The 15,226-nt window shown below is 45.9% G+C and overlaps 2 protein-coding genes across 3 annotated transcripts; both read right to left on the reverse strand.

Annotated features, from left to right (window-relative positions):
• Positions 1-1,028: 1,028 nt before the first annotated feature.
• On the reverse strand, positions 1,029-7,486 carry cyldb (cylindromatosis (turban tumor syndrome), b). Of its 2 annotated transcripts, none has more exons than XM_034533745.1 (14): positions 7,338-7,486; positions 6,458-6,962; positions 6,216-6,333; positions 5,570-5,817; positions 5,303-5,471; positions 4,693-4,825; positions 4,413-4,517; positions 4,070-4,149; positions 3,864-3,930; positions 3,636-3,768; positions 2,568-2,676; positions 2,319-2,437; positions 2,036-2,240; positions 1,029-1,831 (listed from the first exon to the last, which is right to left on the reverse strand). In XM_034533745.1, exons 2-14 carry the CDS (start codon positions 6,911-6,913, stop codon positions 1,626-1,628), a joined length of 2,148 nt encoding a protein of 715 aa, XP_034389636.1. In that variant the 5' UTR covers positions 6,914-6,962; positions 7,338-7,486; the 3' UTR covers positions 1,029-1,625. The 2 variants fall into 2 exon arrangements, with proteins under 2 accessions (XP_034389636.1, XP_034389635.1); XM_034533744.1 differs by having other exon boundaries at positions 6,458-6,960; positions 7,323-7,486.
• A 349-nt stretch (positions 7,487-7,835) lies between these two features.
• On the reverse strand, positions 7,836-14,042 carry LOC117731476 (glutathione hydrolase 7-like). Its single transcript, XM_034533865.1, has 18 exons — positions 13,905-14,042; positions 13,069-13,254; positions 12,661-12,754; positions 11,609-12,534; positions 11,293-11,480; positions 11,072-11,223; positions 10,867-10,984; positions 10,723-10,790; positions 10,557-10,630; positions 10,275-10,456; positions 10,088-10,175; positions 9,866-9,996; positions 9,668-9,756; positions 9,203-9,346; positions 8,992-9,109; positions 8,767-8,904; positions 8,584-8,683; positions 7,836-8,484 (listed from the first exon to the last, which is right to left on the reverse strand). Exons 4-18 carry the CDS (start codon positions 11,877-11,879, stop codon positions 8,333-8,335), a joined length of 2,013 nt encoding a protein of 670 aa, XP_034389756.1. The 5' UTR covers positions 11,880-12,534; positions 12,661-12,754; positions 13,069-13,254; positions 13,905-14,042; the 3' UTR covers positions 7,836-8,332.
• Positions 14,043-15,226: the final 1,184 nt, after the last annotated feature.

Here is a 15,226-nt window from a genome sequence, read left to right on the forward strand (position 1 = left end):
GTTCTTTAAAAAGAAAAGTACATGTTTGTCTCATGTCAGCTGGTGCACGTTGCACAATAGTGTTTACGTTTATTATGGCATGGCAGCTTGCACTTTAACATTTGTTAAACCACTTTTATGGGCTTTTTTAAGCCAATACTATTTCCTAATGAATATTCCCCCCCTCAGAGGTTACAAGAACAATGTACATAGTTGTGTGGTTTCGTGAGCCTATATATATATATATATATATATATATATATATATATATATATATACAAACTAGTAATATGGATACGTATTTATCAATGAGGTTGTTCATGTCATACTCACATTTGTCCAAAAGAGGGCAGTGTAGTCCATAATATTACCTCACAGGGCTCACCTTTCCTCACAGAACCTTGAAAGCACGACCTTATGTCTAGACTCAGAGCATAAAAATATGTTTCAAATGTAGCTGATGAAACGGATCGAAATTAATTAGTCCACCCTGTCAACGACCGCTGTGATGATAGGCGGTGGTGTATCTTCTTAGAGGGGCTCTGCATGCTAATTAATATATATAGCACAATAACATTCTGTTCACCTATAATTCACTGATTTCCTGTGTCTTCTTAAGAGTCCTCACATTTTATTCTGTTTTTAAATCTGCAGCGTGGAAGAAAATGTTTGGCCCTTTTGTTGCTTTTCTTCTACCGCGTTGCGTTTAGTTATAAATATTCATACATAACACGAAAGGCTTATTTTCCGGCCTGTCAGTTGATGCAAGTGTTAGCGTTCTCAATTGTTATGCGTTAGCACACGAGTCACCGCTACATTCCAATCTTCTGTTTTCCCAAGAGACAGCCCATCAACAACAAGAAGAAAAGCATGTCGTGCACATGACCTGGAAGGATTCAGAGAGAGTTTTAGGTCACAACTGACACTCCAGAGAAAAGAATTGTCAGTTTCCTTTGATTGGTATACATTATCTCAGTGTAGCAACAACAAGACATTCAAGAGATAAACAAGGCTTTTGTTGAGGAGTTCAGATTTCACTGCTCGTTCAATTCAAGTCAATGTGGCTTTATTGGCATGAAAGTAAAAAAACAACAACAACGTTCCCAAAACATCGAAATTAAAAGTACAATAATATTAAAAACACGATATGATTGTTGTATAATAACAAGATATGTACAGTGATACAATTACGCGTGTCAAGGTCATTCCCCGTCCCTCAGGCATGTTGATGCACATCGGGCAGAAAGATATTCCTCGTCTCCGTCTGATCGGAGTATTTTCAATTAGGAGAGGTCGTTAACCTCTTTGAAAATATGACATCACAGGAGGTAAATTTGTCAAAAATAATTGTTTCTTATTTCATTAAATGTTTTACAATTTAGGAGGAAGTGCATCTCTGTCTCACACACACACACACACACACTGAGAGGGGAGGGAGGCATCTAGTCTCCGCACCGACTGACATTCTCTCCCTCCTTACATATCTACATCAACTTTAACTAGTCATTCATTGTCAGTTTCTCTTCCTCCATGATGTTAGAAGCCACCGTTTCTAATAACAAACACAGAATCCAGTTGATTACGCACAGATGCAAGGTTATTAAGGCGCTGTTATTGGAACGCCGTGTCCTCGGCCTCACAGGCGTCTAAGACTCCTGCTGGTTCGGCTTCAAAAGTGGTGCGGCTGGGTTTTGGTATAAAAACATGTAAGAGTCACACAACAGCCTGCGCACCAGCTCAGACGCCTGGGAGGGGTTAGAACAAGCCAGCTCCTCCTCCGGCCGGGACAGGAAGTCGCCCAACTCCGGACAAGCTCGGATCACGGGAATGCTGTAGCCACGTTGATCGTCACCTGTCAGAACGAGCAGCCTTCAGATTAGATCAGCTCGAGAAGGGATAAAGAGCGGTCATAGACGTCACAGTGTGGCGTTCTCCAACGCTGTCGCAGGGTAACCACTTCGTAGGCAGAGTTTGCACGAACATCAGAATAAAAAAGGTTTTGTTCATTCTATAACGCCAAAATAAATGAATAAAAACAAGCTGAAAACCGTCTCACCGCATCGGTCTGCCATGCTGTCAAAGAAGAGCCAGGAGTGAGCATCAGGGCCGCATTTGACAAAGGACACGTAGTGGCTGGTGTGAATGCAGAGCACGGCAAACAGCTGCATGGTGTGTCTGCGCACGGGGGAACCAGAGGCGGCATCAGCTGGTACCGCTAGAGCTTTGGCGGAGTGACCCTGCCGTGAGGGATGGGTGTGCACCTGAAGGAACAATAACTAGTGAGTTCAACATGTTTGCAGGTTCGGCCAGAGAGATATTGGACATCTAAAATGGCGTACCTGTGCGTTGCAGGTAGAGCAGTACTGTTTTATCCTCCCTGGCTGCAGTTTGCGATCTGGTAGACACTGAAGACACTCGTACTCTGCCAGATGCCCACAGACGAAGCATTCCCTTGGAGCTGTTGGGTAAAATAGGCGATCTGTGAGCATATTTGAGCTCCTCAAAAAACACTAATAACAAGAAATATATATAATCCATTCACATGCTACATGATTTAAAAATCAATGCAGACTAGGTCCGTTTCTCACAGTTGTATAGGAGATCTGTGATGTCAAGCTCAGTGGAGGGAATTATGTGAGGAAACATCTTATACTTGTTTCCAAACCTCGGCATCTGAACCATTAGACAGGACGGCGTCTGAGGGACAAACAGTAAGGGGGATTACATTACTGTCCAGAAAGAAAAGCTCAATAAGCCACTTTACTACGTACTTTTTTTTTTTAACTTGACTTCATTTGATATGGACATCAGTGGCGTTAGAATGTGCACAATAACTAGATGCACTGTGTTAAGTGCTTGTAGCGAAATGCTAATTTACAACACCTGTCCACAGGAGGCTTCTTTTTTTTCTTTTTTTTTTTAAAGAGAAAATAAAAAAATACATCCACAAATACACACAAAAAGTACACGTGTGTTTACAGGGGTGTTAGGTGTGAGAACAATGTTGTTTCGTTTTTTAACCATGATTTAATACCTCTATTAAAAACATAAAAATGGTGTTCCTCTTTCAATTCTGGTTCCATGCTTTTGCTCCTTGAACAGAGAAAACTTTAATGAAACTTAAAAATCTGCTTTAAGATGGAATAGCTTATAAAGCTTTCAAAGCTGAACATATTATGTTTTTGCAAGATATGACAATGGTGCCACCTCATTGGTTTTTTTCCATAATTTTTAACGTCTGGCAGTGATATGATTGTTGTGTAGTAGTTTGTGAGGCTTGTGACGACTAGGTAGTGATGCAGTATGATAGGTGTGAAAATGTCATGGCATGCATGTAAAGCTGGGCTGTACTGAATGGCAGATACTTTCTAATGAATCTGAAGCAGTTGAGATTTGATTTCACTTTTTTGCTGATATTACGCACTTGTTTATCAAATCTTAGATGCGAGTCGAGGATGATTCCTAAGTACTTCATATTGTCAATCTCACTGATTACCTCATTGTTTATTTTTTACCATGAATCTTGCATTTTCATGTTGTTTACGTATTGAAAAACAAATCAAGTCGTTTATTTTTTTACAGCGTTGAGTGAGAGGACCCAAGCCATAGCGATATGGAATGTTAGGAGTCCCTTCAACTGGATGGTGGTCGCTCACCTCTTCAAACTTGAGGTCACCTGACAGGCAGGACGTGTCCAGCAGCTGTTGGACGGTGGGCATCGGTCCCATCTGTTCTTTTTCCAGAAAGATCTGGAAGGTGTAGGCACCCTGACACGTTTCTTGTCCTGATCTAAAAAGACAGAAAAGAAAGAAAAACTGAATTTCAGCAACTTTACGCCGTCACATGGGACAGGATCTTTAATACTCTGTGACTTCAGGTCCTACCGGAGCTTCAGCAGCGGCTCCACGCAAAGCACTTTCTGAAAGAGGACCGTGATGAACTCCTCTGGGTCTGCAGTAAAGAGAAGCAATCAACAAGAAAAATGACAGAACTTGAACAGTCGGCTTCGGCATGTAACGTCGTGAGGACTAATGACCCATTATTGGAATATGATTTCTAGCAATGCGACATGCAAGATATGGGCGTGTACCTTTCTCCTCTGTTCGGAAGGTGTCGCAGCCAAGCTGTTTGCGGAAATCCATCACGCTCTCTGCAGGCACGAACCCTTGTCTGCAACAAGTACATTAGACACCAGTAAGAACACAAATCAGCAGCTCACACAAAGACACACCACTCCCTTCATTACATTCCAGAAAGCTTGAAGCACATGCACTCTTTTGTGTTTGCCAGTGGATTAAGCATCATTAAGACAGAGGTAAAGTACTTATTCACCAGTTGAGATTATGCAAGATGTCATTATGTTCCTCGTTTTGCAGACTCAGTGTTAATGCAAGGCTTTCAGGGCAACAACGGGTTAAAGACGACGTGGATACCTGCGCAGGCGGTTGACTATTTTTCTTAGAGTGCAGGTTACGGGTTCCTCCGTGTCAGCAGGTCTTCTGCAGATGTTGTCCAGGATCACGGATGAGCCGAACAAACTGAATGCAGAAGAAAAAGAAAAAAACAACATTGTTTTTGTCAACTCAGCACTTTTTTTTCATTTGAGTTGTACACGATCTCCTCGTATTAAAAAAAAAAAGAGTTAATGAGACTAAATTAAAAGCGGCGCTGCGTTTGATCAAATGCCCCGAGAGGCGTTGAACTGTTTTTTACCTGAAGAGCGTGGCATCCAGGTAACAGGAGTTGATGTGACCCTGAATCCCTTTCATTCGTCCCACTAACAAAGACAAGGCCTCGGATTCAGGAATAGGAGGCGCATCCTCCTCCGACTCCTCAAACGGGGGAACTGAAAGCGGGGAGCAAACACACAAAAACAGATCTCAGAATGGCGGCGGAACACAGACCTCTGCATTTCACTCGTAGCTGGAGGTATAAACGCAGTATTCTGCAGCAGCGTCTCACCGGGCTTACACACTGGCCGACTGAACAATCACACGTTGTCTCGTCTCGATTAACCTGCTCTTCCAAAAGCAGGAAGTTCACCGATAAAAATACTTCCACTACACCGTGCATTGTGAGGACTATGGGACTTCATTCCGAAGGGTGTAGAAAGAAGTCAGACTTTTAAACGAATGTTCAACCCGAGTGCGACACCACAACGCTGATTCCGTGAGGATGTGCGAATCATAAATGACATGTCTTTATGTACTGGCTTCACACAAAACTTGCTCCCCGATCAAAAGGTTAATAGCTTGTCAATCGTGTGTAGTGTACTACCGAGTCCACCACAGTTCAGTGGAAGGGATTCTGAAGGCTGTTTAACCTGGAAGTGTGTCGACGGGGTCGAGGCTCTTCTTTCCTGGAGACGTGCAGACGAACCTGCCGTCGGGGTGGCACTTCTTGACGGGAACAAACAACGCCCTGCCCCCTTTGCAGGTGAAATACCTCCGGCCTCCGTGCCTCCCATCAGAGCAGCCGTTCACATCATAGTCCTGAAACAATGAGAACCACATCAGGAAGACGCCCAACGGCGTGAGAAAAAAATGCCACTCTGCAAAAAAAAAAAAAAAAAAATGTTTGAGTCACTCACCAATTCAATCCCAGCCCATTTATCAGTCTTCCCTTGTGGGGCCCCCAACCACTGGACGACCCCGTACACCGTGACGCCTGTGTTGGACACCACCTCCACCATGGAGCCCACCTCCAAAGACCCATGAGATGTGCTTGAACGTTGGCTCTGAATGACACTCGGCTCTGTGCGGTTCTCTCCAACTTGCCGTGGATGAGATTCTATATTCGGCATGGAGTTGAAGCGCGTCACCCCTTTTCGGTTTAGACCTGTGGAGAGGTTAAAAGTTAGAAGACGTTTTTTTTAGACTTACACGCTACCTCGTGGGATTGACTTCAGGCTAACACATCACAGGTATGTAGGTATCATCATCATCATCATCATCATATGAGGTATGTAGACAGCTCAGACCGTGTGATGAATCTGCAGTTTCACATATCACAACAGGACCAGTTATTCCAGTTGCGTACCGGGACTGCTTCACATGCTTTCTGAAATCTTTTGATAGCCAGATTTAATTATCCGATTGGAGCGGTTTCCTTTTCCTTGTTCTTTTTTTTTTTTTATGAACAAAAAAGGGCTCAATATTGTCCCCACAACTAAAGGGATTTAGTTAGATAAAGACGAGAACACCACCACCAAGTATCTTGTGGCGAAAGAAACGTACTCCCAGATTGTCCGTCTTTCCCTTGCAGACCATGGGGAACCGAGTGGGACGGGATCACCTGGATGATGTCTGCCGCACTGAACAGGGGGAGAGGAGCAGGCTTCTTGGGATCACTGTCCTGGAGGAAAGACCAACGGAAAACAGACACTCAACTCTCCTGTGCATAGAACAACAGATAAACACTCTTGTGCACGTGTACATGTTGCAGTCACTTGAATCCACTATGTCGGTCCTTCGCCCACCACAAACTCCACTTCAAAGCCGATCAAGTGCAGGTCGTCTTTGTCCTCCTTCCTCCCAATCTGCTGGTCGTCCTTGTCCTTCTTGCTCCCAATCTGCATGAGGTTCTTCACCAGCGCGGGCAAGTGGCCCTTCTTGTGCTTCACCACCACCAGGTCACCCGGAGACAGCTCGCACACGGCGGCGAACAGCTGCGGGTTGCACAGCAGCTCCAGGCGTTTGCTCGCCGGGGAGACGAAGAGCAGCAGCTGCGCCTGGTGTCGGGTCAGCGGGTACGTGTCCTCCCGTCTCACGGTGCCTCCGCTCTTGGGGCTGCCGTCGCCGTACAGCAGCCCCGTCAGCTCCCCGAGCTGCTTCTCCGCCTCCACGCGGCCCACGCACCCTCGGGAGAAGCCTTTCCTCGACTTGCCGCGGACCACGATGAAAAACTTGTCCCTCACTCCGGCGCCGGGCTCCATAGTTCCCCCGGTACAGTGACGGGGGGGCCCTCGTGCACGCGGTTCAACTGCAGGGATACAAGAGCAGCGCGTAAGGTTACATTGGACCTAACGGACCAATGAGGGCAATTAATAAAAAGTGGGGAGAAACTTAATTAGACATGAATTACGATTGACAACTTCATTAACATAATACCCCGTTAAACAGTACTCACGGTGTCATGCACAATACAGACAAATACATCCTATATTAGTATATTAACTTGTGTCGATGACGTAAATCAAAGAGCGCGCGCTTGAATGAACGGAGATACATGAACAAACCAACCAAATCTCTGCAACCTGTTACTCGAACACATTTACAATCATTACATTTCATTTATCTTTAAAAAAAAAAAAAAAAAAAACAGAAGCCTGCAGGCTCTCTTACCGTTTTCTCGTTCTTTTTTCTCGAAGGGGCAATTCCTCCGCGACCCGGTTCGTCCCGGTTCCACCCGAGTCGATTCCCAACGAAAGCGGGTGGTGGCTCCGACGTCAGAGCATCGCTCTAACCTCTCGGTTCGTAACGAGCAGGTGAACGACGTGCACGCGCTTAAATACTGACCTGCGTCTGACCGGCCACGCCCACTTGGCAGCTCGCCACTTCTCCGCCCTTAAAAAGCTTCGCGACGCGAAGCATGACGACATGAGATAAGAGAAGGCGTTTGTTACGTTACATGTTCAAACTGTAAAATAAGTTCAAGTTGTAGTATTGATGTAGATATTACTGCTGCTAGCTGCATCTAATATCTCATGACCTTTGACTCGTCTCAAGAGTCAAAGGTCATGAGATGGATCTCAAAATGCCCGTATGTTTTTTTACATAAGCCTACTTTACCAGAATAAACTTTTAAGTCTTCATTTTCATCTTAAAAAGCACGCAGTTTCTTGATACGCTGGACATTTTATTTAGTCATAAAGAAACGGGCAGATATCAAGAAGAAAAGTGTTTAAAATCAACAGTTACATGAATGCACCATTTTGAGTGACATGTTTTGCTGAACACATGTGACATACATGACCTATACCCTGCAACCCAACTGGTATGCATGACACAGTATCTTGGAGGCACATCAGCTTTACATAACAGCCATTATTGTTCAGCATGCGTGTGACCATGTGACCTCTACTTGCATAAAGCGTAGCCTGTTGTCCATCACTACACATCAGTTGAGGGCTCGAGCATGACGGTTTATTCTTTTAATCGGGTTTTTAAGACGTTTCTTATGGATACACACATTTTCAAAGTACATGTTGGATGACTGCCCTCTGCTGGCTGGTGATCACAATGACACGAGTATTAAACACAACCATAAACTTACTTCAGGCAGTACAACAGTAGCTTATCCAGATACTACTACACATAATATGCACCAGGAGGATTTATTTCACAATAAAAGTTCATGAGAACTGTAAAGAACTGTCAGATAATAGAGGTGTTATGGCAGTAATGGTATCTCTGTTCCTCAGGATCCCCTGGACTACAGACTTGGTCTTCACTCGGGTTACGTCGCAGCCCTTTTCAAACCGTGGACTCTCTTCTGGAAGCTCAGCTGATGAGGGAGAGTTAGGAAAGTATGAAATTATTAAAATGGGGGGGGGGGGTAGGGGGGGAGAGACAGTGATGTCACTAAAGGCCAAGATCAACTTACGTTCAACAAGACGTCCGTTTGGCTGACACTCGGGGGGGAGTCTTCTCAGGGAGAGGCTTTCATGGTTCTCTTTGTGGAAGTTCATGACACTGATCAACACCTGAAAAGTCAAAATTCTAAATGTTTTTCTAACTTCTTCCATTGAATCAGAATCCAATCCTTTATGACGTAAAGCGGTCAAACCTGGGTGCTCCCACTCAAACTCTGCTGACCACCTGAACAGCTTAGTGCCACGTAGATGCCACACTTATGCCGTGCTGGCACCACTATTGTGGGCATGAGAGACGTTTGGGGCCTCTTTCCTGGCTGGACTCTGTTGTTCTGTAAGCACGAGTGGGGAGAAAACGGTGAGCGCCTCACCTTCAGAAGAGAAATACTTTGTAAACGGAGAGCTTTGTAGTGGTATACCTGATTGGTTAAGCGTTGCCCTGGGGTTTTGTTTGGCCAGGAGAAGTCAAGGATGAGGCTGTTGAGAATGACGCCCGACCCGGTTATGATTCTGCTCCCGAATAGCGCGCTCAAGGAACTGAGATTACGAAGACAAAAAAAAGATATGAAAAGAATGTCAGTGCGCCCGGCAGCACACACACGTCATGTAGATAGTAGCCTCACACGTCACCTCGCAATGGACACGATGAGTTCATCCGTTCCCACGACGACTACTTGTCCAGCCATCAGCTCTGGTCGGACATTGGAGGGGTACTCGTGTGGAGAGGCATGGGAGGAATTGATCCTCTGGCGAAGCACGTCAGCTTGACTCATACTTTTGGAACGAGCAGAGAGAACGTTATACCTGGCGTACGGATTGGTTAGTTGTTGTGCTAGTCCATCCACAGAAAACTAATTGTATTTATTAATTTTAACATCGTTCCCGAGAGAGAATGCAATGCTTTAATTTGCCCCATATGGGGCGCTGCGTTTTTTACTCTTAATTGGATAAACAAAACATTTGGAGATGTCCCCTTGGCTCTGGATATAATGGGAATTGTCCTACTTTGACATTTCATATAAAGAATCATGAAATATAGTCCGACTAATCAATAATAAAAATAATTTGCAAGTGTGACTCTTCAATGTAGTTTACCTTAGCATGTCAGAGAGCAGCTCAGTCACAGAAGAGTTATATGAAGGGTCACCCAAACCACCGGCTATAGCCAAAGCTCCTTTCAGAGCCTTAATAGGGAGAAATAAACAATTTCCTACCATTTCAGCCAGGCCATAATTACATTAATATATAAATAAAACAACAATATTATGATATGTAAGCTTTACATTCCAATACCTCGGCAATCCAGTGGTGCGTTTGATTTTGGGTGTTATTGTTCCCGTTGAGCTGGAGCTCCTCCAAAAGGTTGAGCACTGATATCAACGCTGCACCAGCGCAGGGGGGAGGCGGAACTTGGATAATAAAATCTAAAAAGAAAAGACCAGATAAAACAAAAAATATAGATGAGGTTACAAGAACGCATACACGTTTACCCAGTCTGTTGTTGAGGGTCCTTACCGTTGTACTGGCCCTCCACCGGCTGCTCTACTAGTACACTGTAGTTACTGATGTCGTCTCTGCTCAGGACTCCTCCGTTTTTTCGCACCTTTGGATGAAAACACAGGAATAAGTGCAGTCGCTAAAGATGACAAGCAGATTTCACCACGAAAACAGGAGCCCCATTTAAAGTCTGGCCGGCCTTCACCTCGTCCTCCATCTCTCGTGAGAAGTTCCCATCGTAGAAGTTTGACAGACCGGCCTCGAGGACTCCGGCCAGGCCGGACATCCTCAGAAACGACCCAGGAACCAGAGCTCGGCCACCTGGCAGGAACGTGTCCCTGAAGCGCTGCGACAGCCGCTCACCTTTTACCTTCGATATGGCCTCAGCTGTAGAACGAGTCACAGCCTGGTATCATCGTCCATCGTGTCATATTGAGAATAATGTGGTTGAGTGGGACAATGTGAAGGAGGGATGGTTTTGACTCACCGAGACTGAAAGACACATTGAAACCCTCATTGGCAACCGCCGCGGCTCTGGTGACCACATCCTCCCATGATAGTCTACAGTCAATGTGTGGGGAGATATCGGAGTTAAGGATAGAGAAGAAGAAGGGGAAAAAAGGGACTAAACAAGATATATTTTTAACTCTTACCTCCCATACAAGCTGTGAGCACGGTGTAGCCCTCTGAGTAGACCTGGCACGCCCACTTGCAGACCTGCCTGAAAGGATGAAGTAACAATATACATGTCAAATAAAGTGATTAATGGTAGCCCCCCTTCTTTTTTGTTGCAGTACCTTTAGTTCAGAAACATTTTGCAGCATCTCCTCTGTAAGTGCTTTAGGCGACGTTCCCTGGAAATTAATCACCGTGGTTTTATTCCCATGGATGTCATGAACCAGCATCACCCCACCTCTGCAGGAAGAGAATGAGCCATGGATGACTGTGCGACCGACCACACACACGCACACGCACACGCACGCAATGAGTCAAGTCACATACCCACCGACGCCTGACACGTGGGGGTGCACAACACCCAAACACAGGGCGGCAGCGATGGCCGCGTCCACACTGGATCCGCCATCGCGAAGCACCGTCTGGCCGAGAGCAGTGCAGCGCTCGTGATCAGAACCCACCACACCTTCCGCAAACACCTGCGGAGGTAACCGTGGTGAGGATGAAACAACGCACCTTGGGGCTGCCCGTCATGTTGCTCTACGTACCACGCGCACACCCAGGTAAATGTGTAGGATCAAAGCAATGGTGACCGCAATGGCAAAGGTGAGACAAGCAGCGTAGACGTGGATGACCGAGTCCTGACGGGAGCGGCCCTCGTCCGGGTCAGTGAGGTCGGACCGGCTACCAGAGGCCTGCTGCGTCAGAGGGCCGTCCTTCTGGAGATGGCGGAGGTCTGCCGCAGCAGCAACGAAACAATATCCAAACTTTTACCTCAGTGGAAATATGAAATAATAATTTCAGAGCGTCACAATCCGGTCTGTGGCCGTATAAGCCATGCATGCTGCCTCGGTATCCTCTCACCGTGGTTTGTATTCAGTTCGCAGGTGAAGTCACTCGAGCCGTCCGCCAATTGAGGGGAACCGGCGAAGCTCCGGTAAGTGAACGGGAACGGCTGGTTGAGTTTCTCCATCAGTTCAACGACACGGTTCCTCGCGGCCCTCCCGATTGTTTTAAAAAGTCCAGAAGCTGCATCGCTCCCTGAACGAACCACGTGATCATCGAGCACAGCCGCAGGTGCAATTACCTCCCAGCCAATGAGGCCTCCGCCAAATTGTGAGCGGTTCCCCGTCATCTGGACATTTTAAATTTGACTGAAAATAAATACAAATAAAAAGCGCAAGTTGCAAAGTCATCATTTTTATTGCCATATTGTTTGAACCAGTTACATAAAGAGAAATAAATGCATGTGGATACGCAAGATGCTGGAAGACACCTTTTGAAAAGGCTGCACTCATCCAGACAAACAGTGGATCTCATTTCATGAGGGGGACGTCTTCATTTCAACATCATCATACAGTACGAGTACAGTAGCTGCCTCTTGGGTTACATAGATCAGATGTATAGCTCAAATATGCACAAGACAAAGCGTGTGTGTGTGTGTGTGTGTGTGTGTGTGTGTGTGTGTGTGTGTGTGTGTGTGCGTGCATGAAGGACAATGCATGGAGGGTTATTTTTCACGCTTAACATTTGCCGTTTTACAGCCGGAGCCTCAGTGGCTGAGGTTACGATGCCCCGGCTGTTGGAGGTGGAAGGAGTGGTGCTGGACTCCTTGGCGAGCGCGGTTCTGGCGCTGAATGGCGTTACGAGACATGTGGTGCGGGTCCGCCCGGGCCTTGGCCTTCTGGACGCAGGTCAACTGTGTCACTTCTGACACGGCTCGAGGCTCAGAAACAGAGCCTGTGACGGCTCGACTGCTGCTTTGAACTGTGGGCTCTGGATCTGAAACACTGGAGGGAGACACAAGTGGGTGTTCGCCGATATTACAGGAATTGGAATAAAGTTGTGCGTTACGTTACGTTATGTATTACTCCAATATATTATGATTTCCTGAAAGGATTCTCGTGCTCTCTCACCTGACGTCACTTTTCGCGTTTGCGACTTGAAGAGCGGAGCTCGATGACCGGGACTCAGTCTGCTCTGCATCCTGGTTCTCAGGTGAACCGGCCTCTGTGGAGACCACAATCAAGACAAATAAAACGTGAAATATTGAACATGTTAAGAAATATCTTCTTTTTTTTTTTAAAGATAGGTCATTCGTTGTGTTTGTTTAACTGCTTAAAAAAGGGTCCTCGTCAAATAGTCGATCATGACGTTACTACATTGCAGTTCATTGCACAGCAATATGTTGGTGTTCATGAACATCAATTAAGTCTTGCTATTGTTGTACAAAATTATTTCAACCATACTGCAGGTGCCCTACTTTGTCAAGGAGAAACACATTTTATATTGTTACATTATATATTATATTCCCCACGACTGACCTTGATGACTCACAACAAGCCAGCCTTCTTCCACCACCTCAGCAGACTTGACCTCTCCAGGGGCCTCCTCTGCTCCCCCGAACAGCAGACGGGTGATGGATTTGAACATTGTTATGTTCTCTCTCTCTCTCCGGGCCGTGGATGTGGTCTTCCTTCTCTTCCGCGTGCAGCAGAAAGACTCTTTATCTGCCAGAGACCAGAAAGAACATGTTAAAAGCACCGCTCACAGAGTCCTGTGCATGTTCACACTGCATTGTTGCTATTCCTTGAGTCACGCAAATCCCCCCCCCCCCCTCTGACTATTTGGGAGTGATGCAAAGAGACCCATCCTATTATGTTTCAAAACTTAAGCCAATCTGGGCCAGCGGACCTACGCTGTCCAATGACATTTCTTTATACAGTGGTTTGAATAATGATGCCCACTCCCCTCATGCATATCATTGTTAGGGGTCCATCTGGCTCTGAATACATGGGGGAGGGGCTCCTTTCATCAAACATCTCGTCAGTGCAAACTAAACAATGTGACGTTGCTGTTGTGTTGTTCTCCTCCCCGTCACGCACTGAGGTACACAACACAGCCGTAAGGGGACACCGAATGGCATTACAGACACGTTGACTCACTGAACACTTTGGGTTCAGGCCTTTGGGTCACGGGGTCATGTGACGCGACGGCTGCAACCCAACGACACTGAGACACCCAGCGATGACGTCACCTCTTATGTTGGGACAGTCGAACACAAATATGTGTCTGACGACATGTTATTATTGGGTTATCGGTGGCCCAACGCGCGTATCCGCGGTCGTGAACCTCTGTGAACGCGTCGCGGTGTCCTCACCTGCCGTCGGCGTTTCAGTCGCCAAAAGAACAAATGTCCACACGTTAATTGTTTGCCAATTAAATCCCCGAAAACTGTCACGAGCCAACGAGAAGACTTTTGTCTGCGTTTCAAATCTTCAACCGATCACAGACAGCAGAAGACCCACCCCCCCAGGCCCCGCCCATCACGAGCAACTCACCAATTAGAGACAACGACGCACTGAGCATGCGCCTTGATTTGACTCGAAGTGTAACTGTGTTACGCTTTGTCTCCCTCTAGTGGTTTGATTCAGACTCGACGATGGAGACCGCCCCCTTTGTCTTCACTTGGTACACCGTGTAGGAACATGAGTGAAACCCAACTCTGAGTACTTCAGATCGGATCAGTGATTATCTCTGTGAAAGTGTCTTATGACACAAAAAGACACGTCACAGAAAAAGAAGTCAGTGTAAACTATGTTTGAGGTTGCCTGCAGTGCATATTGACTTTTAGATCAGGGGCCCATGTAGTGAGAGTAAGTCTGGAACAACTTAAATATTACATTACATTTAGCTGACGCTTTTATCCAAAGCGACTTACAATCATGTTACATTCATACACTGTAGAACAGCTACAGGGAACAATGCAGGGCTAAGTTTATTGCTCAAGGACACATCGACTAGGACAGGGATTGAACCACCAACCCCCTGATTGAAAGACAGACCTGCTAACCACTGACCCACAGTCACCCCTGTATATGGAGAAATATGGAGGAAAAAAAACATAAAGGAGACAACAAAAACAACAACGCCTTTATTTTCTAGCAGTACAATACTGAACAATGCTATTTTTCCCCTCTAGCATGCATACTGCTAACATATATGGTATTCCTGGGGGGTACCTGCAGAACACAGTGGCAGTGCTTATGTATGTAGACGACTGACATGTCTTATTAGTCCTCTTCATCTTCTAGCATCCCGTACAAAAGGATGTTATTGTCGCTGTGAGGTTCCTAATCTTTCTGAATTGCCTCAATTGACTATTCTAATGAATTAATCTCCACCGTATATATTGCAGTTCAACTGCCCACATGTCAATGCTTCTGTGAAGATGAAGTCTGGTCAGTGGGACACCCCAACGACTTGTCTCAAATTGCCTGTGTCGATGCACTGATTGATTGGGAACCTCTGCAACAGCGCCACCCGGTGTTCACTGCACGGCCTCGACCAGGTGGTGACACCACTCCGGTTTCTATTCCAGAAGGTGGTGCAGTTACTCTACTGGTGCTGTACAGCTTGAGACAGCATGTGTACCAAGGTTTTGATTCTTCTTCTTTTTTAAACATATTGTATTAGATAACG

Source organism: Cyclopterus lumpus, chromosome 5 (genome assembly GCF_009769545.1).
Source record: "Cyclopterus lumpus isolate fCycLum1 chromosome 5, fCycLum1.pri, whole genome shotgun sequence".
Classification (NCBI taxonomy): domain Eukaryota; kingdom Metazoa; phylum Chordata; class Actinopteri; order Perciformes; family Cyclopteridae; genus Cyclopterus; species Cyclopterus lumpus.